Source organism: Sorghum bicolor, chromosome 1 (assembly GCF_000003195.3).
Source record: "Sorghum bicolor cultivar BTx623 chromosome 1, Sorghum_bicolor_NCBIv3, whole genome shotgun sequence".
NCBI lineage: Eukaryota > Viridiplantae > Streptophyta > Magnoliopsida > Poales > Poaceae > Sorghum > Sorghum bicolor.
The window spans coordinates 76,717,690-76,744,091 of record NC_012870.2 but is presented as its reverse complement, the minus strand read 5'-3'; the positions used below and the strand labels follow the sequence as shown (position 1 = coordinate 76,744,091).

The following is a 26,402-nucleotide window of genomic DNA, read 5'->3' as shown; positions in this document are numbered from 1 at the left end:
CAAGGCCTAATATATTTGATATACATATATATAAATATACCTATATATATTTGGTGCATAAAAAAGTTAGGTATTCCTGGGAATACCAGAAATACCCGGTGTATCCGCCCATGCCCACATGTCATAGACCATTTTTATACCAAAGCTTGCTACAAGTGTGGCTTCGATTTCAGTCACCACACTTTTTTAGCAGCCACAGTTTACCGAAGATTAAACGTGGGCAAATTTTAGTCACCAACCAAACATGCCAGAGTTGATTTCCCCTATGTTGTTCCTTGTGTTTTGACATTTGAGATGTGCTAGAAAGAGGAACGAGGGCATTCCTATTGCAGCACTCCAAGCCAATATGAAATTCCATAGAAATTGTATAGGAGGAACTGTTTGGTTTTTTCACAGTGAAAAAGAAAACGCAGGAAACGAAGAAATCCATACATTCCAAAGGGGTTCTTATCTGCCGCGTCAATAACTGAATCGGATCACATCAAATGATCCAAATTCCAAACGACTCGAAGCGACAGCCACCCTTGGAATAGGACGGTGACCCAATCATCCATGCCACGACTCTCTAATGTTACTTTACACTATGCTCTCTTTGTCAGGTTAAAAATATTACTTTTGACTTTTAGATATCGTATTTGATCATTTTTTATAAATTGTAAAAAAAAAATTATTATTAAGTATCTTTAATGATAAAATAAATCATAATAAAATAATCAATATTTATATACATTTTTTAAATAAGACGAATAGTTAAATAAGATAACACAAAGTTTAAAACATTATTTTTATTAGGACGAACAGAGTATATAACAATAAAACTCTCTAAGCATCAGAGTAAAAAGCATACGCAGGTCAAGTAGGCAGTTACCTGTGACCTGTCCTCGCGGGTCATTCTCTCCCGTTGGAACAAAAAGCACACCAAAAAAGCATCAGCCTGTCCGTTGCTGCAGCGTGTTACGTTAGCCGAGGCTGTCACGTCCGACGCGTCTTCGTTCTTCTCCAGCCGGCCAGATGACCGTGATTTCTATGTGTTTTTACTGTTTAGCGCGGATCAGAGCAGGAATCACACCGGCAGTTCGCCTTCTCCTTGGCTTCGAGCGATCCATTCGGCTTTATTTCACGCCGTGACATCCCGGCATCCCGCCGTCCCGTCCGGCTCCGGCACGAAGCTTCCCCATCCAAGTATCCCACCGTGATAGCTTCACCTGAACCACCGGCCTCTAGTATTGCCGTTGCGTCTTCATTCTCAGCTGTCTTCGGTTGTGTGATCGTTTTTAGTCTACTTCTTCCGTCTCAAAAACATCATTATTGTTGACTTTTAAACATTTTATTTGACCATCCGTCTTATTAAAATCTTTTATATAAATATCGTTTATTTTGATATGACTTATTTGATCATTAGAGATATTTTAACAATAATTTCTTTATTTTAGAATTTGCACATAAAATTGAATAAGACGAGCGGTTAAACATGATATGATAAAATAAAAAACAACAATTATTTTGAGACGGAATAAGTACGTAATAGTCTCTGATTGATTGTTATAGTAAAACGTTTGAAGGAATCCAATAAATGTTTCTAACTTTTTTTAGCCAGTTGAAAAACTCATTGATTTACCAAGTGTTTCTTTAAAATGTTAGAGATGCTCTTAGTGTTCTACAAGAACTATGACAATACCCCATGTTTCTTAAAATAATGTGTTTAGTTCCTTGAAAAAAAAACAAAACTATGTGGATTTTGGTCATTAATTATTTACTCAAATTTATGCATGCTTTAGTACATAAAAGCTACATCAACCGACTTACATTCAACTTATATCTTTTAATACTACGTTATCAGCTTAACTTATCATATATGGTATAGCTTTTTTTATAATAAATCAGCAAACAATACTTTTCAACGAAATAAATACAGAGTGTATAGTTTTAAAGACCTTTCAAATCTGAATACGCCTTAGAATTGGTGGAGTACAATGTACAATCCTACAATATCTCACCTCCAATACATTTTCCTCGATTTGATTGACGTGTCAGTATTTAGCTCATTTACTTGATTTGATATTAGCAAAAACCTTGATGATGGGCTCTTGTAACGCTCCATCTGATCAGTGATCAGAAGACGAGACATGTCCCGCGTCTTGCCTTGGACAACAGCCGCCGTCCGGAGCCCCACACCGCACCGAGCAGGACGTCGGGTCCTACCCACGATCCGCGGCCGCGGCCCTCAGTGATGTCCCCATCGGCCCATCTCCTCTCCTCTCCGCGTAATCTAATCCCGTGGTTCCTTCGGTAATTAACGCCAAACCCCAGGCCCCTCAGCTAATCACCACTAGCTCAGTAGCCCCGCAGGCCCGCAGCACGCCACGTCGCACTGACCCGACCCGACTCGACCCGGGACCCGATCCGAACCAAAGCAGCCGCGCCATTTTGCAGTCACACCCCTAGGAGACGGAGGACTCCACCCGCACCCGCTTTCGGCCTTCATTCCTTCGCGTTCCCGTTCCCCCCATCCCCACCCCACCTGCTCGACTCCTCCCCCCTCCGCTTCCGCCCCCCTCCTCGCCCGTCGCTTCCTTCCTCGTCACGAGTCGTCGTCTCCTCTTCGCCGACCGGGACGCGGAAACGCCCGACGCAAGCAAACCCTAGCCGCCGAGCTCGCGGCAGGGAGGGAGGGATGAAGAGTCTGTTCAAGAGTAAGATCAGGTGGCAGCACCGGTCTACCGACCCCGCGTCCCCGGCGGGGCAGCAGGCGTCGGGCCCGCCGTCGCCGTCGCCCGCGAGCTCCCCGTCGGGGACGGCGCCGGCGCCCGCGCTCTCCGTATCCACGGCTGTCTCCTCCTCGCCTCCCTCCGCGGCGGCCACGCCCACGGGCGCCGCCGCTGCTGCTGCTGCTGCGGCGCCCGCGCCCGCGGGGGCGGGGGCGGGAGCGGGAGGGGAGGACTACATATCGTCCGAGGAGGAGTTCCAGATGCAGCTGGCCATGGCGCTGTCCGCGTCTTCCAACGGCGATTTCGTGGGGGACCTGGACGGGGAGCAGATCAGAAAGGCCAAGCTCATGAGCCTCGATCGCTTCGCCGCCCACCGAGACGAAGGACACACCGCGGAGTTGCTCTCCCGCCGATACTGGGTGAGGTTACCATTCGGGACGATCATCAATTATATAATATATGCTCGCCTTTCGGTGCCTCCACTTGCTAGTTGCTTGTGACTTGTGAGGTTTTAGGCTGAAACCGTCTCTGCTACTTGATACAACTGTCTCGACTTAATGTGGACCAAATTGGCCAATTACTCCGCTACCGTTCTCAGATGGCATTTAAATTTGTGGGTTGATTTCAGTATCAGCTTATGTGACTATGTCTAGGTCCTAATTGGGCTCCACTTCAGCCCACAGCATGGCGAATCACACACAGTGAAGAAATGCATGCGCCACCTATAAGCTTCCTGATGGCTAGTGAGCATTAGTATTAGTCATACAAGATGCTTCCTCCGATCACCGATATAATTTAATTCTGACCTAATTCAAACTTTTTAGCTCTGTTGATCAATGTCTAAAATCCACATATATTGACAACACAAGATTGTCGCTGCCTGATTCATTGTGAAATGTGTTTTCTCTATATATAACATGTGTTTGTTGATTTTTTATGCGAACATGATGTGTTTGTTGATATTACTAATCAAACTGTCAAATTGGAGACCATGTGGATGTCCTAATGGACTTTGCGATTAGAGGAAGTATTAGGTTGAGGCTCCAGTGGAAGCCACCAATTATAGGCTTCCTTGATCACATAAAGCAGCCTTTTTTTTTTTCCGTACACGCTATGCTGATGCCGTTAAAACACTAGTTTGCTGAATCATCGCTAATTCCTATTTATGGCGACTGCTTCCAACCACATAGTGGTCTTGGTCTTCCCTTTTATGTCATTTAGGTACGCTTGTGGTAAACCTACGTGCCAATTAACGCTGTTAACTGCTGTAAATTATGTCACTGCTGAGATACTACCTTATTTCTTGCTTGCTATTATGATTCACCTCAGTCTAGGAGTAGGAAATAATACATGGAGAAATGGAAATGCTACTTACTATTTAGGGGCTGCTTGCATGCACACAAAAGATACTGATGTATTCACAGTGTTAAGCCGAAATGATTGGTTCCTGGTGTGCCATACTAGGGGGTTGTTCCCAATGCCACACTGCTAGAAGGAAAAAATTATACACCTTTGTAGGCTCAACCAGGGCATGCAAAACCTAGTTAAACGAAAGGAAGAAGCTGTACGCATGCTAGATGCTCGTATATCTTGGAGGTGGAAGATAGTAGCCAAGGAAGATGATGGATCAGGTAGCAGAATTCTTTTTCATAGAAGCAAATATATGGTTGCTGGTCAAGTCATGCTAGTGTTACTAGTGTATCATGGAGGTGGGTAGGACTGCTATCAGGGGAAAACCGGGATCTGCTGAAGAATGGAGCTGAAGTCCTTAAAAGAACTGGCGCTGCTCTACCATCTGCAGGTAGCAGCTCAGGATCAAGGGATGGCTTTGATCGCAACCAGTGATGTGGTGGCCTGAAGTTTTAGATGTGCGATAAGCAAACCAAGTGGGCTGCTTGTTGGATGTAGTAACCTATTCTAGCTCCTTAGTGATGTTCTGTTTGTAATAGCTGCTTTTGGCTGGATCCATTGGTTTGGCTGGAGCGTGTTTGGTCACAGTTCTGACTAGCAGTTTTGTATCTCTTGCGCTAGGAGTAATGGAGACCTGAGTGTTCTATTACTATCCAGTTTTTATCCCTGTGTCGTTTACAACAATCGTTGGACGCTTGCTTGCAACGAACCCTGTGGTTTCGTTGCTATAAGTAAAGAAATCTGAGCGTGCCCTGGTGTGAAAAAATATCATGCTGTCATTTTTTGTACGTTGTGTTTATGCCAGCCAAATATTTGCTGAACAGATTCTATCCATTGCAAATCCCTATTAGGACTCTTCTTGGAGATGCAAGATCAGTGTTTTTATTAACTCTAAAGTTTCTTTGCCTGTTGGCGTGTCTAGTTAGGTCAAATTCTTGTCATAATACTATTTGTTGGTCTGTTGATCACACTGCATACGTGTGTGGTGGTTGTGTTGTAACATTCATGCTCTGTTATGACATCTGTTTTTAACTTCTTTCAGGACTATAACTTTCTTGATTATCATGAGAAAGTTATTGATGGCTTCTATGACATCTTTGGCTCCTCTATGGAATCCTCTAGGCAGGGGAAGATGCCATCATTAGCAGATCTCCAAACAGGCATAGGGGACCTAGGCTTTGAAGTCATTGTAGTAAACCGAGCCATTGATAGTACCTTGCAGGAGATGGAGCAAGTGGCACAGTGCATCCTATTGGACTTCCCTGTTGCCAATATTGCACTCTTAGTGCAAAGAATAGCTGAGCTTGTTACAGATAATATGGGTGGACCTGTCAAAGATGCTAACGACATGCTCACAAGGTGGCTGGAGAAGAGTACTGAGCTGAGAACCTCGCTACAAACAAGTTTGTTGCCTATTGGTTGCATCAAGATAGGGCTATCACGTCACCGTGCCCTACTTTTCAAGGTCCCCTCCCTCCCTCCCCATGCATGCATATGCAAGAAAGCTAGCTAGGAAGTTACTAAAAAAGTATTGCATTGTTTCAGCTGAGAAGCACATGCTTAGGAAGTTATGTAATTATGTCCTGTACCTCTCCATGCAGATCCTTGCAGATAGTGTTGGGATTCCATGCAAACTTGTCAAAGGGAGCAATTATACTGGTGGTGATGATGACGATGCTATAAACATAATTAAGATGGACAATGAAAGGTATCAATGTTTACTCATTGCGCTGTGTTCATACTTCATAGCATAAATACTTAAAATACCAAGTTATGCTATCCATGTGCTAGTCTTATTTATTTACTATATTCCAATTAATTTGTTGCTACTCTATGTTTACTAAGCGGTTTTGTGGTGTAATTTTTCTGTAGGGAGTTTTTGGTTGATCTGATGGCTGCTCCTGGTGCTCTTATTCCAGCAGATATCTTAAGCTGGAAAGGCAATTCGTTAAACTCTAATCGAAAACTTGCCCTGAATCAAACAGTTGGATCATCAAGTACTGTTGATTCTAATATGGATCCTACTGTATTGCCACTTGAACCTAAAGGTGGCCAACTGCCTTTGTTCAGCAGTGGTGATTGGATATCAGACAGTGGTTCTGGATATGAGGCAGCAGAAACTGCAGGTTCTACTCAAACCTCTTCGGGTGCCACATCATCTGTTCCTGCTGGAAATGTTTTTGACAGTTCATGGCTGCTGGTTAATCATGACCAATCAGATGGACCATCAACTTCTGCTGGTACATCATCCCAGCAGAAAGTTGTACCTCAAAGTGAACATCAGCAGAATTTAAATCGCCTTCCAGATTTGCAGGAAATTCCAGAGTCAAAAAACCTTTTTGCTGACCTTAATCCTTTTGGGGATATGAAGTCCAAGAAAAAGTCAGTACCATTCAAAGGACCAGATCATAGGAACAATGAGTTGCAAAAGCGCAGAGAGAACGTAGTTCCTAATGCTGGAAGACCACAGCAGCGGTTAGTTATGAAGAATTGGTCTCCTTACAATGATGTTTCCAACAACAAACAGTACAATTATGTCGAGGATTCGTTTGCTCGTAGAAATGTTGGCAATAATGCTGCATCATCATCATCCCAGATGCCACGACCAGCCTCAAGGTCTAATCTTAATTCTGGATTGCGTAATGATGCATCATATCATAATTATGATAGTATTATGGCTGGTACCTCTGCCATGAAGATTACATCTACAGCTGAGACTGGGAAGGTTCCTGAAAGGGTTCTGCGTGGTGATTTGGACAAAGGTCAAACAAATTATAGACTGGAGGACCAACATGTCGTAGTTCAACCACCACAGGAAAGACTTCCATGGGGCAATCCTGCAGAAGGAAGATTTCCAATGAATAGAGTTCAGAGTCCAGCAAAACAACACATTGAAAACATGGATGTAAAGCAAGACCATAAGAAAATGCTCCCTGATCCAAAAAAATCTCCCCTTGACAGATTCATGGACACGTCATTGCCATCAAGAAACATGGACATGAGGTCACAGAGGCTTGACTTTGATGATGTGTCTGAGTGCGAAATTCCTTGGGAAGATCTTGTGATTGGTGAAAGGATTGGCTTAGGTACTTATTTTGCTACCAAGTTTTGATATACACTGCTGCTTTTGAACTAACAACTTCGACCTGTTTTGGAAACTAATTTTAAATGTGCTGAACTGTATTTCAAGTTGTTAGCTTTGACGGGCATGCTTTTTATTAGTTGAATAGCAGTAGGTTGGTTGTATGAACTTGCATCTTCCCGATCTCTGCGTGAAAACTATTGATTGATTTGCTTCCTTAATAGGTTCATATGGAGAGGTTTATCGTGCTGACTGGAATGGAACAGTAAGTAGTTCATTCCCCCATTTTCTTTTTTGTATCTTGAGCTTGGCCATTTGTTCAAGATGTTCTGTGGAAGTCATAAAAGAATGAGATGAGAAACCAAATCATGGTCAATGCACTGAAGTTTTTGTTTATTTGCAGGAAGTAGCTGTAAAAAAATTCTTGGATCAAGATTTCTATGGTGATGCTCTGGATGAGTTTAGGAGTGAAGTAGGTGAACTTTTATCTGTTTCTATCTTGGAGTTTTCCTAAATAAATTATTTAATTTTCATATTTACCCAGTCCAATTGTTGCTTTATTGTTTGATATACCGATATACTTTATATGACAAGGTCCGGATTATGCGTCGGCTGCGCCATCCAAATATTGTTCTCTTTATGGGTGCCGTTACACGCCCTCCAAACTTATCTATTGTATCTGAATATCTTCCAAGGTATAATACTTACTTTTACTACACAATCACTGTTTATATTGTGGAATGTGTGAATTAAATATCCCAGTCTAGACAACACAGAAGTTGTAGCTGGCATGCACAATGATTTCAGGTCGACTGGTCGAAGCTGGTCGCTCTAGGACCGACCAGGCGATTAATCGAGATTAATCGTCGACCAGGGTGATTAATCGCCCTGGTCGACCCTGGTCGTCCACCTGGTCGTCCAGCTATTTCAGGGCATATATGCCTATATATATACCCCTATATATACTATATAATATACACAATCAAGCCAGCATCAAGACTACATTAGTGTTTAGATAGTGAATTACTTGTGGGAGTTGGTTTCTTCTCTTTTCTGCACTGTCCAAAAGGTCCATATTGCTGTCCCAAACCCCCCTGCAGCCCCTCTATTCTACCTAAACCCTAACAGGCCAAAAACTTAAAGCCCATTAGCCCAGTCCCAGTTAGAAAAGGCCCAAAAAAATAGAAGCCTGGTCGTCCATCTTACCTGGTCGTCCGATTAATCGCGATTAATCGGACGACCAGCTTTCTGGTCGAACTAATCGAGTCGGACCTCCTAATCGAATCCTAGGAGCGACTTGGACGATTAATCGCGATTAATCGGACGACCTGAAATCATTGGGCATGCATAAACTGAAAGTTCTTTTTACATTTTAATTTTATTGTGGTACATGCTATTAGATGTCTAGGTTCTTGCAATTCTGGAGTTGCTAAATGCTACTCAATCCATTCCAAATTGTAAGTCGTTTGACTTTTTTAATATCAAGTTTGACCACTCGTCTTATTTAAAGTTTTATACAAAATATTACTTTTTTTTTGTTGTGTATTGGTTTATTAATAAAAGTTCTTCAAGAGTGACTTAAATTTGACTATATTTGCACAAATTTTTTTGAATAAGACGAGTGGTCAAACTTGGGGTAAAAAAAGTCAAACGACTTACAATTTGGGATGGAGGGAGTACATAAGGGTCACACCCTCAGATTCATACAAAAAACCTGAAGAGGTGTTTGGTGATTCATTGTTGGTTCATGTTTTTGTCCTTGTTTAGGGGAAGCTTGTATAAGATCCTTCACCGCCCTAATTGCCTAATTGATGAAAAGCGGAGGATCAAGATGGCCCTTGATGTGGTAAGAATGAATCTTGTATATTTTGTTGATATGTTTGTTTCTTTGTTCCTGCTCACACAAGTTACTTTTTTTCTCTCTTAAGGCCAAAGGCATGAATTGCCTGCACACTAGTGTACCTACAATTGTTCATCGAGATCTGAAATCTCCGAACTTGCTGGTTGACAATAATTGGAACGTAAAGGTGTGTGATCTTGCCCACATTTAATATTTGGCCACAAATAATCATTCACATCAATATATCAATATATGTAATAAAACAGGTTTGCGACTTTGGACTTTCACGGTTGAAGCACAGTACATTTTTGTCATCCAAATCTACTGCTGGAACAGTAAGTAGCCAAAATCATACCCTCCCCCCCCCCCCCCCCCCCCCCCCCCCCCTCTCCTTTCTGTCTTTCCCTTGGAACATGATTTATTCTTTGCATCATCTATCAGCCTGAATGGATGGCACCTGAGGTTCTGCGGAATGAACAATCCAATGAAAAGTGAGTGCTTTCTAACTCCTATCTTATTCTGGTTATTCAGCATTTCCGTGGATATAGGATTCCATCTTCCTGTCGAGTGCTTGTGCTTGTGGTTTTGTGCTCAGACCAAAGATTTCTGGTTTTCTGATAGTTGGATGTGACTGCTTAGTATTTTTCATGTAGCGGGGTCATGCATCTATCTAATCAGGCTTTTATATGCTCCAAATATTTTGTACTCCATATGCAGCATTCTGTTACTAATAACCTGGTAAAACACAGTTCTCTTCTCCCTCCCTCCCACCCTCTGTCACTCTCCCTGTCTCTCTCCAACCTCACCCTATCCTAACAACACGGACCCAAGTACCGTAGATGGTACACAGCTTGAAACATACATGCTCGTCACATGTAATTGTGAGCCCTGTTCCTGGTGCACTTGCCAGCACTCCAACACTCCTTTCTTGCCTTCGACAATGAGTTCTTGCAAGCCGCCTTCTCCAGGGGATATACTTACCTTTCTTGCCAACATTCCTCCTTTTGTCTTCCTGCTGATCCCCACTGCAACCATGGGGCCATGGCATTTCTGCACAGCAGAGAGGATTTGTGGTTGGTTTAAAAATCAATAACCTGTGTACCAAGTGAGGAGATATTTCGAGACGTGACTAGTTTTGAATCTGCTCACTGGCTAGTTTTACAATTTTCCAACCAATCATGTAGAAACCAGAACCGTACAGGTTAATTAATCTGTCTTCCCTCCAGAACTATAGGTTTAACACTTTCGCTTGTTCTCCTGCAACACCTTTTTATACTTTGCAAAAACTGAAGTATGGTAGGATCCTCACCGCTTACCCTGATTAAATTCAGTACCAATCTTAATGCATCCACTACCTGAATTTTGTGCAGGTGCGATGTTTACAGCTTTGGTGTCATCTTATGGGAACTGGCAACACTTAGAATGCCATGGAGTGGGATGAATCCAATGCAAGTTGTGGGGGCAGTTGGTTTCCAGGATAGACGGCTTGATATTCCCAAGGAAGTTGATCCTCTGGTAGCAAGGATCATATTTGAATGCTGGCAGAAGTGAGTTTTCAAAGAAGGCCTTTAAGAATTTAGCCTGTTCTCTGATCAAAGTCTCCTGTCTCGGTCATGGCATTTAAAATTTGACTCTTGATTTTAAATTTGTGCTAACATGTGCTTTGTCAATCTTCAGGGATCCAAATTTGCGTCCGTCATTTGCACAGTTAACGAGTGCCCTGAAGACTGTTCAAAGACTAGTGACCCCTTCTCACCAGGAGACCCAGAGCCCCCATGTTCACCAAGAAATCTCAGTGAACTTGACTCCTTAGGGGGGCTTTCACACTTCCCGTTGTGCATAGTTTATATTCTTTTGCTGTTTGTGTTTGTCCAAAAGTCGGCAAATGCGGGCGCACCTTGTAGATTGAGCGCCCCAGGTGGTAGACACTCTGCCGCCGCGACAAGGACCCCGCAGTAGGGTATGTATAGAGTCGCCCATCAAACAGCAATCGGAAGAAGTGATTCAATGTGTGGCAACTGATTGTTATGCCCTCGTCAATCCCGCTTTTGTACACCCAACTGGCCAACGCGAGCCCTCTGGAAAGCAGTGAGAGCTCTTTGTGTTCATTGTGAAGTGCCTGGCTATGTGAAAGTGTTTTTTTTTTCATGCTGCTAAAAGAAGACAGCATATTTGGAAGCTGGAAGTGTTGTAACACTATACAATCAGGACACGTGAATTTAGGATACATTGTACTTTTGTAAGATGTGTTTATGCTCGCAGAGTAGCATGAGCATGACTGGCTTAGGTGTTGTTTAGTTACACCTAAAATCTAAAAACTTTTTAAGATTTTTCATCGCATCGAATCTTACAATAAATGCATAAAACATTAAATATAGATATAAAATTAACTAATTATACAATTTGTCTGTAATTTATGAGATGATTTTTTTTGAGCTTACTCAGTTACAGGATTGGACAATAATTGACAAATATAATTACAGTAACAAAATCCAAAATTTTTTTGGATCTAATCAAGGCCTTAGTTGTTTGTGTTTGTTGGCCTGTGCCTTGACCGAGAAGCCTAGAACACCTGGTCCATTGTTCATTTACCTGGATTAGTTTTCGTCAACGAGATGGTTAGGAATTTGCCAAGTTGTCAACCATTTGGTAATTGGACTGTTGGGAACGTGGCGTGCTCCCTTTTGCGTTTAAACTAAAAACGAGGCAGAACCTGGATACAACAAGTAGGATTGGCGGTGCTCCCTTTCACGTTAACCATGATGTAAACTTTCTGGAAATACGTTATTTTTAGCTAAGATATCCTGAAAGTATATTTATTTCATGCGGAGACAGTTTCCACCATGCTGATAAAACGCCTCTTGTTCGTTTGAATGATAAATCATGACAGCTGTTAGCTGATTTGTTGTAAGAGAAAAATACTGCTGAATGACTGACAGATTCGGCTGATAAGCTCAAACGAACAAGACAAAATTCATATATATTTTTGAATGAAAGCAGAGGAATTCTAAAAAAAAAAGAATAAAAGAAAGATGAATTCCAAACAGTACCGAGGTAGTACAACTGTACAAGTGGCAATCTACAATGGATAACCTTGAGCCCATTCTTCCGGTCCACGCCTCCCTTATCCACAACACACGCATACGTCACCTCCCCACCACGCGTCCTCCTGATCACCGTCCACGCGCGCCGACAGCCGAGATCCAACGGCCGGAACCCGCACCCCGCACAGAAAATCCCGTGCAGGCCGGCCCAGACCCCCAACGGTAAACGCACACGCACGTCGTGTGGCGCACGACCCGGCCAAAGCGCACGGACCCTATTAAACCCGCCTATCAACCGGCCGTTTCGAGTCCGTCGTCGTGTAGCTCCCATCGTCCTCGTTCCTCCGACCTCTCACACCACTAACCCCAACCACCGCCACCTATCACCCAGACACCAATCACCGCAAGCGCGGCCTTCCGGTCAGATCCGCGCGGCCGTGCCCGCCGACCGGTCCTTCTGCCTAGTTTCTCCGCCCAGCGGGTGGCGAGCTCCTCGGAGATTCGGCTGGTCGCGGGAATCCATTTGGTGAGTTGGGGCCTTGAGCGCCGATTTGGGGGTTTTCCTTTTGAAAAGCGTCTGATTGATCGGCGACGGCGGCGGTTTGGTTTTGGATGCAGTGCCCGCTCGCGTTGCCTGTGGATCTGGTTTGAGACGGAGGAGAGAAAGCGCGGAGGTGATCGTGTGGGGTGGGACGCCATCAGTGCTCTGTCTGGGGTTCGTCCTGCTCTTCGGCTGTAGATCTGGAAGGTATCTACTAGTAGACCTGTGTCCCCTGCTTTGGGTGTGCTCTGATTTGGCTATATGTACAGTGGAAATAATCATTTCTGCATTATGATTCACTGTTCTGTAATAATTTCACCTTCTTTGTTGATTTTTTTTTGGCATAGATTCTAGTCGTGCTTGCCGTTTCTGCGATCTAAATGCATTGTATTGATATATTTGTGTGTTTGGTTTTCATTTTGGCGCTAGGGTTTCGTGGGATCGGTCGCTACGAGCTGTTCCAGTCAGAGCTCCTGCATCATCTCGGGCCATGGCGACTCTGGTCATCTCGGAGCAGCGCAGCCACCAGCTACACCACTCCTCGGGTCGCCGGAAGAAGGCGTCATCAGCGTCGCCCCATTTCTCATCGCCTCAGTCCACACGCGGCTACCATGCTGGCAACTGCCGGGCCTTCCATTCGGGCATCACCATCGGCATCCTGCCGTCCCCGCCCACGCAGGGGGTTGCACGGACCCGCTCCTCCCCTGAGCCCAAGACACCGAAACAGCAGGCTCACCATGGGAAAAAGCGCAGCCGAGCAATCTCTATAAGCCCTTCGACTTCCCCTCCCTCTCGCCCTGAGCTCTGGGCTGGCCCCGGGTTCTGCAATTCGCCGCCTCCTAGCTCCCTCCCAATACCCAAGTTCTCCCTCCACCAGAAACGCAGTGTCTCACTTGAGTTTCCACCTGCTGACCGGTCAGACGATGAAGAGGTGCCTGTGCATGCCAAATCAGCGCCTTCATCGCCGACTGCAGGCTCAGGTGCTACCTTCTTTAGTGGTACTGATGCTACCATTGCGACGGAGAATCTGAGGAGGATCCTTCACCTGAAAATTGAGGATAACTGAATGGCGGTTGGGCAGTTCTGTGTACATAGGTTAACTACAACTGACCTTGGTAGTCTGTATAGGGTAACAGAGAATAACCACTGTACCTGGTGGTGGTTCTTCATCAACAGTAGTGCTGTAGGTGGTTAGCAAGCACAGTGAGAAGGTTAGGCAGTTTAAACTGCAGTGAAGGATGTGGTGGATTTCACACCACTGCAGTTTCTGAGTCACCTTTGCAGCTTGTACCTTGTAGTCGCCTATTAGTAGCCAACGTTCCATTTAGGTGTTAGGTAGTCTTTGCATCCTTGCTACCCGTCATTAACCAATAGCGATAGCCTTCATAATCCTTGCTCCTGTAGTTCATCAACCTGCCATATATGTAGTCTTCTGTAGGATGGCCGCATCTCTTGAAACTTGCATTCTGTCTCATATTGCATCCTCCTGACTCACCCTTCATAACATCTCCTTGTGTTCTGCAAAGCGCACAAGGATCTCCCCTCTCTGGCACTTCTGTTTTTGGAATGAAGATGCTCAGAGTCGTTATGAAGTCCCGATTCAATGTGCTTTCTCCTCCATGTCTCTACTGACTTTAGCTATGCATCTCCGTTGTTTCCTCAGTTCGTTGCATGTAGCATGTCAAATTGTGTTCCTTGCCATCCAATCCATTTCGATCCGTTCCTCTCGAAGTTGCATCTAGTGATGGTTTTGCCTTCATTTAGGTATCTTCTGTACCTACTTGTCCCTGTTCATGTTCCTGGAGCATGCCCAGGAGTCTAGTCTTCTTCATGTATTCTCATAAAGGGCTTCATGTATCAGAGATCTGCAAATGCTCAAACCTGAATATGGTAATTATCTATTTCATGCCCCTCCAGCCACTACTATCATGCATATAATCTGACGGTGCTAATGTGATATCTGGGCTTTTTGTGCTGCAGGTTTGCTTGTCCAATGCACTTCATGTCATCCATACCTGGAGTTCGGAATTGGCCAAGCATCTTTCACTTAGTTATCTGTTTTCATCATAGTCCAGTATTGTGCCACTGTTGTTTCTGTGCAATATTTGATGGGCTAGTCTGTTTGTGGTACTGTTTTAGTTTATGTGTTACTAATCATATATGGTCTCAGTGTTCCATGCTGATGCTGTGGCATCCTGTTGCTTACTAGTTAAATACTTCAATGTTATGTACCTTCATGTTAATTTTGGTCATGTTTCTGTGACTTGTTTAAAGTTTCATGTTATCACACGGTATTTCCTCCAAGATCTAGTATGATCTTATGTTTGGTCCATGTACACCACAACTTCTCTTGTGATCCTTGTTATTGTACTTAGGGTCTCTTTTTTAAGGATATATCAAAACTCTGCTTGGTGATGATACTTTGTGCGGGGAAGATTGCTATGGTTGGGATTTGTTGAGATGGAAGTAGCTTGATTGTGGAGCCCGTCTGAGAACTTGTAGTTACATACACAAGCACAGGTTGTCAGCAACTCAGAATCTGTTGATTTGTTCTTTTCACTGAATGAGTTGGTAGTTGGGGGCTGTTTAGTTCCATTTTTTGCAAAATGCTACGGTAGCATTTTGTATTTGATAATTATTGTTTAATTATGGATTACTCTCTAATTACATGCGAACTATGAAATTAGTTAATTTTTTATTTATATTTAATGCTTTATGCACGTGCCACGACATTCGGGCCTTGTTTATTCAAAAAAATTTGTAAAATAGGAATAGTAGCACTTTCGTTTGTATTTGATAAATATTATCCAATCATGAACTAACTAACTAGGTTCAAAAGATTTGTCTCGTCAATTTCGACCAAACTATGCAATTAGTTTTTATTTTCGTCTATATTTAATACTTCATGTATGCGTCTAAAGATTTGATGTGATGGAGAATCTGAAAAATTTTGTAAAATTTTTTTGGTAACTAAACAAGGCCTCAATGTGATAGGAATGTTGATTTTTTTTTTTTTTGCAAAATTTTTCTGGAAGTAAACTGGGCCTTATTGCTTCTGTGCTGACCCCTGTGGTTATTGTCCCTGTGGGCTCCATTTTCCGTTTCTGCCCACATGCTTGACTACACAAGTATTCATTCTGCTTTGCGATTGCGGTTCGTGTCGTGGCTATCCAATGACTGGACCGTCATCATCCTCTGCAAGTTGGGCTTACTGATTGGCTTGCCAGCTCTGCACGATGACTCGTCATGATGTTTCCGGTTCTGCATCTAATGCTTCGAGATCTACAGGAGTAGAGTTCTGTATATGTTAGGTTGTCATCAACTTCCTCTGGCATTGCGTTGGGGATAGGCTACGGCCCACGGAAGTGAAACCCGGCGACGGCGATAGCAGTTGCATCTGGAGACGGAATGAGGTGAAGAGTTTGCATCTCAACTGCTGTCATCGCAGCGAGCAGTGTCACTGTGCGTCTGTGCCAGTGTGCTACATCAACATGATGCCGATTACACACACCGTAGCTGTAATCATGGGACTGCCCATCCGAATTAACAACCAACAAACCCAGGAATCCTGCTCGCCCGACTTATCATTTGGAAGCAAATTAAAGCAACTTCCACCCATCTGATACGGCAGGGAACTAAACATAATCATAGGCCCGTCGGAACGGAGATGATAGAAACCATGAGTGGTGCTTCTAGAATGTAGTAGTTGGTAGAGCAAAAGAACTCATGCAACCTAGGATTAGTGTAGCAAGCTGAGATCAACAAGTGGCTAGCTTGGAGGGAGCAGATGGAGAAGGCACAAAACAGGTGCAGCTGGCTGCTGCACTGCATCTTCAAGTATTTCATTTTTATTCTTGCTGACTACTACCCGAGAAAACAAAAGGACACACAACGCTCCACCGTCGACCCGTTGTTGAAGCAAATAGATGCTTTGTCTTTAAGGATTTTTCTTTTTCTTATGTTAATAGGTCTTGTAATAAGGTAGCACATACTTTGGCGAAACAAATCTTGGACACGCAAAGCACAGAGACGTGGCATGTAACTCCGGAGTGTGTGTGCCCAACATGGTAATACATGTGTGAATCAATAGAGACGGTTTCCATTTTGCTGTAGTTGTTGGAAAGAAAAATTAAAGCTTTCTAGTTTCAAAAGAAAAAAAACACTAAAGCTCTCTTAATATAAGCATTGGTTGTATGTTCATAGACACATGTCTGAATCCCTCATGGCTCATGCCCTAGAAGTAAAGGAAACTCACTCCTATATCAAAAGTAGAGGCCGTGATTAGGGGGTTTCTAGTTGAGATGCTAAGCTGGTTTCAGGGTAGTCTTTTTTTTTTCGAACCTGCTTTCAGGGTACTACAACAATTGGAGGCCACGAGAGAAGAACTTGTCTGAAATCTAGAAACAAATGGTAACCCCATGTGTACACACTCGCGGACTCGCCAGACGCCAGATAGGGGTACGGTACGGTGTTGCGTTGCGCGTTACATTACATCCACTTCAGTGAAAGAAATAATTAAGCAGATCGAGCATGAAGTGCAGGACACACCGAATATGTAGGAATGAAATTATACTACGTGCTATTTTCGCCTGCCGTGCAGGCCCTACACGTAGTTTCGTTATTGACGAAACAGATGTAGCCCGAAGAATGTACTCTACACTACAACCAAGCTTTCTCCAAGCCTAATGGCACTGATGCAGGGGCGTTCTAGCTAGCTAGCTTTACAACACCTACGAGTCCCTGGATTTTCAGAGACCGGCAAACTAAACAAGGCCCTAATACTGCCGACTGCCATGCCATTTTCTTGCACATACATAATGTTGCCAGCAGCTCACTGCAGAGACGACGACACAGCAACAACGCGGCGTGCCCGCCGTGTTTTGTCTTGTCTTCTCCAAGGCTCGCTAGACGACGCGGGTCGCACTGCCGATTTTCGCCGTGCAACGCCAACGCGGCCGGCGCGCCGGCGCCGTCTCACTTGGAGCACCTGCGCAGCATCTGGCGCATGCCGTCGGCGACCCGGAACGCGGGGCTCCGCCTGCACTTGCCGCAGAACGCCATGTGGTCCCGGAGCGCGTCCTCCAGCCCCGCCGCGGCGGCGGCGGCGCCTCTCGCCGTGCCCCTGGCCGCCTCGTCCCGCACCGCCTCGGAGCAGAGGCCGCAGAGCCACCGCCCGCCGAAGGCCGCGCGCACGCCCAGGATGTAGTCCCGGGTGCAGTCCTCCACCAGGCCGCAGCACTCGCACTTGGCGCACTCCACCACCACCTCCATGCTGACCGGCGGCTGGCCCGGGAGGTGTAGTGCAGCTGAGGTGGAGCTAGCTGTTGGACAGTGTGTGTGTGGTGTGATAGAAGACTAGGTGCTGTATTTAAGGCGGCTGAGGACGCTCTGGGCCGGGGAAGATGACACTACACTACAGTACTGCTACTGCATGCAGATGCAGAGATGCTGGCTGCTGTAATAACTGTAATAAGACAGTGAGGAGCCAGATGCTGGCTGCTGTAACAACTGTAATAACGCGTCAGACAAAATGCTTGCCATCTCTCCTGTTTCAGATGATGTCGATCGAGCTTAGCGAAGGTGTGCCATCATTATGCATGCTCTCATCTCTGGATTACATACACCTAAGTCTTGGCTTGCCTTGCCTTCGTTTGGCATCTGAAAAAACATCTCCCTGCATGTTTAGGTCATTCATTTACTGATCCTTGCAGAGTTACACAGGACTTTCAGTCTTGCACAATGCACTCTTATGAGCTTGACAGGTAGCAATGTTGCTTCTTCTGAATGATACAGGAGTACCTGGCAGATAAAGAAGTGACAATATGCATGCTAGGAATATTTTGAACTTGTACAAGATACTCTAGCACCTAAAAGTTAGGAAGACACAGAATCACCAAGGATCTTTATATTCTTATCTCGGCGATTTATTTTTCTCTGCGATCTCCATAAACTTCGAACCAAAATCTTATAGATACACCAGTTTAGTTACTATCGACCTAGGACCACCACCACCCGGCAGAATCTTTTCGTCGCTTGTGCTAGGTTTCTGTCACTGTTCATGATACGACACACCTGGCCTTGTCGGATCGGTTGTTACGTGGTCGACTTATCATACTAATGACGACACCCCGTGATTTAACTTAATTTGTCATCAACAGAAAACTCAGTTTTCTCAGCGGAAGTGATGCATGCTTATTTGCTTGTCTGAAAAGTCATGGCTGAAAATATTGTTCATTGAATTATTGTGAGAAAAAAAATACTGCTGAATTGCTAGGGCCTCAAGCGAACAGGACACGTCTTGGACCTGCCAACTCACACAGAGGCCAGGCCACCAGGCCAACTCAACCCCAAGTGAAGTGTCTCATTTGCATGCTCTTGCTCGCCGTTGGTGTAGGAGTAGGACCCTACCGTCCGTGCCAAGCAAGTGCTTGGACCGTGTGACCACATCACATACACGTATATGCCATTTGGCCTAGTGTGTGGTTTCAAATGTATATGACAAAAATGCAAGTCTGTACTGGACTACTCATTCATGAGCTGCAATGGTTGGTGGTACATTTGTACAGCTGGGGTATTTGGCCCATGGACGGGGGAAATGGGAGCACCAGCTGTCGTATGTGTACAACCATGGCTTCTTGTCCTGGGATCAAGAAGCAGTTGTACCACGAACAAGTACAATGAAACGCACGGACCGATGCAAACCTAGTGACTCTTCTCTGCATACAGTTCTCATCCTCTTGTCTCTTCTTCATGTGGTAGCCCAGCACAATGCATTAGGCTTATGCCCAACAGCAATTCAAACAAAGTTTAGCATGTCCTAATAAATAAGTAGAGTTTCAAGGCATTCATTCAGCACACACCAATTCAGATCAGCGCTTCATGCATGTTGCGCATTCTTATCCAAACAGTGAAAAAGTTGCAGATCACAGATGGGTGTGAGAAATTAAGAAGAGAGGAGCTTCAAAGTGCAGTGCAGCGTGTCCATTGCTGAAATTTGCAGCAACCATTGCTGAAAAATCCCATGTCCCCACCTCACAAAAATGTATATGGCTCTCCTAAGCTCTGGAGGCCCCCATACGGCCATACCACTAATAACGAGACAATGCTTGATAAGCTGACATATTCTCTTAGCGTTATGAAGCTGTCTGGAGACTAGATCGGCAAGTAGGCTCTCAATTATATATGTTCTGTTTTCTGTGCGAGTGTTTGTTGCAAGTCCTCCATCAGAGCCCACAGCCCCATGGACTGACTGGAGGGCTGGAGGCCAAGTTCTAGCAGATACTGATTGTGCTCCGATCCTCCCACGTGGCCGCCACATGGACTTGTCCGGCTACCTCCTCGTGAATTACTTCAGTTAAACTCTGCTTTACTTGTAAACCAATCACATCACTGTCGCGCACATTTAGAACCTATTAGCACAGCTTATCGGCCATTGTGCTGTATTTTTCTTTTACAACAAAATCAGCAAACAGTATCAGCATAAACCAAATTTTAGCAAAACAAACAGAGGTCGGGACACCAACTTGCCATATACATATATCCTCTTGTCGTGATGAAGTACGTGCCCAGCGAGAAAGAAAAAATACCAATTTCCTCTGTGACTGTGAGTGCACCTAACTAGGACAACTTCTTGTGTGAAGACTCACCGGGCCTGAGAAAGTTCTGGGAAGGCCAAGAGGATTTGTTTTTTTTTTTGGAGCAGTGGCAGGCCAAGAAGATGAGTAGGCTGAGAAAGTTCTGGGCCCAGAGAAACATGGATTGGGCCTTGGTCGTCGCGGACGCATCGTGCCCCGCGGCATCGCTGTCACCAGATAACCGAAGCAATTTATAAGGATTTTTTTTTTTGGGTAATATAAGGCAAGGAATTTTTTTGGTAATATAAGTTATTTGATATGCCTATTCAGAATTCCCCTTAAACCATTTATAGATACAGGCTGCATTTTATGGAGTTTGTTCCATCACAGCTTTTTTTTCCACATGAGAATATCAAGCAGGAAAAGGGCAGAACTAGAAAAGAAAACAACAAACTAAACCTGAACCTGGCTAAAGCTGACTCAGAACTTAGCTAAACGAACCAACTCAAACTGAAACGAGAACTTGAATTATAACTAAAAAAATGGGTCTTTGGATGAAGGATGGACAGCTTCTCTGGGCCAAGTCAAGTCGGCAACAAGTTACACGAGTTGTTGACTCCAATTGAGTGCCTTCTTCTAAACTTTCTGACGAAACGGAACAATGAAGATTGTAAGCCTGACAACCTACTCCGGCATGGCAGCCACACCGACACCAAACAGGCTACTGCTGCGCATTAAGCACACGCTCAAAGACACCCGCAAATTAACCACACCATATTGCACGTTTCATGTTGCCAGCATCAGGCACATGATGGTCTTAAACACATACACGTAGTTCACTCGCTACAACAATTGTCCAGCAGCGACCTGAATGAAGGCTTGATGAAAAGAAGGGAATTCACAAGGTCAGCAGCCCTCAATTATTCTGCCAATGCATCCCCCCCCCCCGACGAAGGGCGATTGCAGGTCTGATCAGTCGCCCCAGCCTGTTGCTGGGATGCTCGAAACATCGCACCAACCAGGAGGGAAGGTGTACTTCTCTGTGTATGTATCCTGGAGCTGATTGTCGTTGGTTGATAACTGGTCAGCCTGCACATCTCCCTGTGCAGCCCCTTCCTCGACATCCTGCTTCGTCATCTCCTCAAGATCTGCTTGGGGTTTGCTGAATGGCTGGTTCTCATCTTCCAGAAACTCCTCAGACCATAACTCTTGATTCTCCGAAGCAGGTTGAACACGAGTGTCATGCCTCAGACCGAAGTCAGACGGTTCTTGGTTGTACTTGCAGTAGGCAGGTTCTTGGTTGTAGTTGCAGTAGCCAGCTTCTTGGTTGTAGTCCTGCCCAGAAGGTCCACCTTGGTCTTCGTCATACTTGGAGAAGAATCTGGTATCGTCTGAATAAGAATGAGATTCTGGTGGTGGAAGGGGGCACCCTTGATAAGAGTCATGGTCAGCACAGTATCGCAGGAGCCTATCCCAGTGACGGTCCTGAAGTTACAGTAGTTAGTTTGACAATGAATAAATAACAGTGCATGATATGGACTAGAGCCTAGAGGAGATATAATAAATGACAGAGAGACTACCTTGGTGATAATGTAAGGGTTTCCAATAATGATGAGCAATGATTTTGCGCGAGTGATACCAACATTGAACCTTTTGTGGTTGCTCAAGAATCCCAGGTTAAAAAATTTGTCAAACTCGTTATGCTTTACGGTCGACCTGACTGTAGAGATGATTATCACTTCCCTCTCTTGGCCCTGGAATTGTTCGACGCTTCCGACTTTCAAGTCGGGCATTTCAAATGCCTCTAGGGCTTTCTTTATCTTGGTAACTTGCTGACGATATGGAGTGATTACTCCTATATCAGATTCATGAACATCCCCACCCCTTGTCAGGTTCCTGATGATAGATACTACTTTACTAACTTCAATCCTGTTGAACCATGATGGATTGGTGCCCTCCCTCTCATCGCATCCTTGAATTCCGACAAAAAGAACAGGGAAGGACTTGTTAGGAAGGCCAATGCAATCATAAGCAGATGATTCTCCTTCTTTACAGGGAATCAATTCACCCTCATAGAAAAGCTCTGATGGTAGATCTAGGATTGCAGGATGGCACCGATAATTCTTCACCAGCTTGGTCACATAATTAGGATTCCCTGTTTGGTACTGCTCGAAGTCAGTAAGCAGCCTTTCCAAATATGATCTCCCCAGACCATCGTTCTCCGCTTGCTTACAATAAACCACTGGCCCTAATTGTTTTGGATCTCCTGCTAACACAACCACAGTGTCTCTTCCACACAATCCTGACAAAGGAACCATCACCTCTGGTTCAGAGGCTTGACCAGCCTCATCCAAGAAAATGTGTGTGAAATGCCCTTGGCAAATGCCCTCAGCCTGCAGCAGATATGAACTCGAATAGGTCGATATAACTATTCTGTACTGCACCAATGCTTTTAACGGAGGGCACTTGAACACCTGATCTTGAAAGAAGCAAAACTTGATAAAATCAGTATTGACATCCTCGTATTGACGGCTCTGAGCATTTAGCCTAAAGATATCACTTGGACGGATCGGATAGCTAGCTTCAAGGAGTTTCTCCAGTACATGATCAGCTGCAGTATTGGAAGCAGCACAAATGAGAATATTTGACCTTTTCTTGCCCGTATAAAGCTGCAAAATGGCCTCTACAATGGTCATTGTCTTGCCAGTTCCTGGAGGTCCAAATATCACATATGGTGGAACTCCTCGGCAGGCAAGTATCATTTCAACAGCACCAGCTTGCTCAGTATTTATATGTGGATTCAGAGGCTTAAATGGCCACCTTTTCAAAACTCTATAAGGTGATCGGCGGGGAAACAAAACGCCAGGTCCCAAATGTTTTGCATCATCAATAGCTTTGTAAAGCCTTCTCATGCTCACTCTGTTATAAGTGAAGCTGACGTGGTACTTGTTTCTGTCACGGTGATTCATGTGGAACTGATGGTCAAATTGTAAAAATATCTCATCTGCTTCAACCTTATGAATGAAACCCTGGAGACAAATCGACATATCATTATTCACTGAGAGCATATGAACCTATATTCAACCATTAAGAATGCACCAAAAAATATACAATTGTCAAGGGATGGGAACTAACTTGGTAAGGCCGAGCATCATTCCCAGCATATCTAGCAACTATGAAGTCTCCTTGGACTAGTGATGGCCTTCTTTCTGCCAAACCAGGGACCTCAAGAGACAAAAAGTTCATACCCCTCCGTCTCATTAAGACACCCTCCATGTCATAAGTTCTCATCTCCTCCTGCAAAAAGAAAGTTAGCAAAGCAGGACAAAGCTTAAAATTTAAGGAGACAGGTGTTCAAAATACCTCCAAGTTGAGTTCTTCCATGACTATAAGAGCGCTAAAATATTCCGCATAGTTCATCATGCTCAACTCATTATATAGGACATCAGGTTTCTGTTTACTTTCAATGAGCTCACGGATATGTGCAGGTATTGCATACTGACGAAGCTTATGTTTGAATCCTTGAGTGTGCTGCTGAATTGGACGGCAACCTGGCACAAATGGTGAAGGCTCAAATCTCTTAACTTGATCACGTCTCCTGGAATAAGGCTTATCAGAATATAAGGCCTTGGAGACATTGTCATCTGCCAAAATAAAAGCCACACGCTCAATCTTCTCATCACCGATATCAACATGCACGATTGTTGTATGCAAACCAATATCTTTTGGCGTACAAGACAACCAAACTGTAAGGGTCTGTCCAGGCAGCAGTGTACGGTCTTCGACAGATGTCAAAGCAAGAAAAGCCTGCTTTTCCTCCTCATGAGCATCATTTGATGGTGGTCTCATCATTGATAACACATAGCTGTCTTCTGGGTTTGAAGAGAAAATTCTTACACTCCACAAATTTACAGATTCATGAGAGGTATTCTCAATTTGAATGGTATCGGCTGATGTTTCTCCAATAAGTACAGATTTTGGTTTTCCATCCTCAAAAGGGAAAGGAACTGAAACAAGCACAGGGGCATCTTCAGATGAATAATCCTGAAAAGTGTCGTCATTCTGGAAATCCATGAACTCTACTTCTGGCTTCTCACCAGCAACTGAAAATTCATCGTCTGAATAATTCCTACGATGAGTCCCCATCTTGAATCCTGAGAAGCAAAAATGTAGTAACAGTTCCTTTTTTTTTAGAAAAAAAAGAAAGTTCCATTAACCAAAAGTTAGCATTTGAAGTTAAGTCCAAAACAAGAAAAAATATTCTAGACACGGTATTACGGCATTTTACTAGGACAACAAGCATACAAACAAATATCACAACCAGACACCAGATGCACTATAACGGTACTCCCTCCGTCCCTGAAAGCTTCAATTCCTAGAATCCGTGCCAGTCAAACTTGTTTAACTTTGACCAACTTTATAGAAAAGAGCATCAATATGTATAACATAAAATGAGTATCTTATGAAAATATATTCAATGATAAATCTAATGGTATTAATTTGGTACTATAAATCTTAGTGTTTTTTTCTATAAATTTGGTCAAAGTTTTAAAAAATTGACTTAAGACAACTCTAGAAATTGCAGCTTTCAGGGACGGAGGGAGTATAACCAACTACGTGAAATAGGCATGATATACTTTACTCACACCACGTGGCAATCACCAAGCCACTGTGGTTCCCAGAATTATGCATCTTAAAGAAAATTCCGTTAACAAAAAGTTAGCATTTAAAGTTAAGTCCAAAACAAGGAAAAAAACATTCTAGACATGGTATGTGACCATCTACAACTAGGACAACAAGCATACAAACAAATATTACAACCAGACACCAGATACACTATAACTGTATAACCAACTATGTGAGATAGGCATGATATACTTTACTCACACCACGTGACAATCACCAAGCCACTGAGGTTCCCAGAATTACGCATCTTAGGAGTTGCTGTTTTACGAGCTCACTTCCAAGTTCCAGCATCTCAAGTCTAGATAAAGATTTCCCCTTCACACCAAACTATTCACAAAGGCGTTTTGGCAATGCGTTACTCCACTTCCCTTCTTTGCAAACAACTTAAATGATAAAGCAGTTATTAAATTAGGCATCACAAAGCTGATATAATCAGTCTACATAATCCTAGTAATCCAGATGAATCAGGGGCAGACCCAGTAGAGGACATGGGTGTACACATGCAAACACAATATTTTTTTGAAACAAAAAAACACTTGTAATTAGATCAGATCCGAATACACATACCCAAATAGTCCAGGTTACGGTTCGGGTGCCTGGTTTAGCAGAGCAGGAAGAAAGGGAGGAGGGGGCGAGGGGCGCGCATACCTAGTAGGCGCTGTGCGGCCGCCGGCGAAGGGCCGGAGAAGACCTGGCGAAGGGACCGACGAAGCTACACCTGGGCCCCTGGCGTAGGGACGCCGCGGGGGTGAATGGGAGAAGAAAAGGGCAGGGGCTAACTGCAATGCCGCACTGATTGAGAGAAAAGAGAAATTACCGGTCTCCACAGCGAAGCAAGAGCGGGGCCGGGCGCCGGCGAGGCGAGCGATAAAATGGGAGGGGAGGAAGCAGAATCCGCGGGTCGGCGTCGGGGGAGGAGGAGAATGGTGCAAGGGTTTAAGGGGAGGAACGAAGCGAATCAAGGATCATGAAACCGCCATTGATGTGTGTTCTCTCCGTAGAGCAATTCTCTGTCCGCCTTAAAGAAAGGAAGGAGATTGGGCGGTGGTAAAGTCACCCAAAAAAACCCCGGATGATCGAGCCGTAGGCTTGAGCCGAGCTCGGAAACACAACATTACGAGCCGTGTTTAGTTGCTGTCGGAAAAAATTTCGCAATACTGTAATATTTTTGTTTATTTGTGGTAATTATTGTTCAACTATAGATTAATTTAGCTTAAAAATTTTGTCTCATAAATTTCAAGCAAACTGTATAATTAGTTTTTATTTTTGTTTATATTTAATACTTCACTAGTAAAAATGCCCGTGCGTTGCAACGGAGGATATACAAATTATTGATCTATGCTCATGCTAATTATTACAACCAAAGACATAAAATTAATCAGGCTTAAATATCTTTTTACTCCACTTTAAGATGCTTCACAAAATATCCGATGATTCTTGCTTATACAATTATCTTTGGTACGTCAGCCATTAGAGTACATAATAGGTTTTATTCTTGAATCAACAAAAAGTGCTAA

General features: G+C 44.0%; 4 protein-coding genes across 5 annotated transcripts; 2 read left to right on the top strand and 2 right to left on the bottom strand.

Moving 5' to 3' along the window:
* Positions 2,675 to 11,267, top strand: LOC8059856 (serine/threonine-protein kinase EDR1). The gene is made up of 13 exons (XM_002468424.2): positions 2,675 to 3,127; positions 5,161 to 5,583; positions 5,720 to 5,826; positions 5,991 to 7,204; positions 7,425 to 7,465; positions 7,604 to 7,672; positions 7,795 to 7,895; positions 8,968 to 9,046; positions 9,129 to 9,227; positions 9,307 to 9,375; positions 9,482 to 9,531; positions 10,411 to 10,587; positions 10,718 to 11,267. The coding sequence occupies exons 1-13, from the start codon at positions 2,675 to 2,677 to the stop codon at positions 10,851 to 10,853; spliced, it is 3,018 nt and encodes a 1,005-aa protein (XP_002468469.1). The 3' UTR covers positions 10,854 to 11,267.
* On the top strand, positions 12,380 to 15,040 carry LOC8083718. The gene is made up of 4 exons (XM_002468423.2): positions 12,380 to 12,610; positions 12,703 to 12,832; positions 13,055 to 14,515; positions 14,606 to 15,040. The coding sequence occupies exon 3, from the start codon at positions 13,116 to 13,118 to the stop codon at positions 13,689 to 13,691; it is 576 nt and encodes a 191-aa protein (XP_002468468.1). The 5' UTR covers positions 12,380 to 12,610; positions 12,703 to 12,832; positions 13,055 to 13,115; the 3' UTR covers positions 13,692 to 14,515; positions 14,606 to 15,040.
* Positions 17,171 to 18,153, bottom strand: LOC8082159. The gene has a single exon (XM_021451694.1). The coding sequence runs from the start codon at positions 17,894 to 17,896 to the stop codon at positions 17,600 to 17,602; it is 297 nt and encodes a 98-aa protein (XP_021307369.1). The 5' UTR covers positions 17,897 to 18,153; the 3' UTR covers positions 17,171 to 17,599.
* On the bottom strand, positions 21,143 to 25,926 carry LOC8082158 (probable RNA helicase SDE3). Of its 2 annotated transcripts, none has more exons than XM_021451005.1 (6): positions 25,703 to 25,926; positions 25,534 to 25,611; positions 23,563 to 24,381; positions 23,335 to 23,496; positions 21,780 to 23,228; positions 21,143 to 21,684 (listed from the first exon to the last, which is right to left on the bottom strand). In XM_021451005.1, the coding sequence occupies exons 3-6, from the start codon at positions 24,343 to 24,345 to the stop codon at positions 21,172 to 21,174; spliced, it is 2,907 nt and encodes a 968-aa protein (XP_021306680.1). In that variant the 5' UTR covers positions 24,346 to 24,381; positions 25,534 to 25,611; positions 25,703 to 25,926; the 3' UTR covers positions 21,143 to 21,171. The 2 variants fall into 2 exon arrangements, with proteins under 2 accessions (XP_021306680.1, XP_002465826.1); XM_002465781.2 differs by having other exon boundaries at positions 23,563 to 24,353.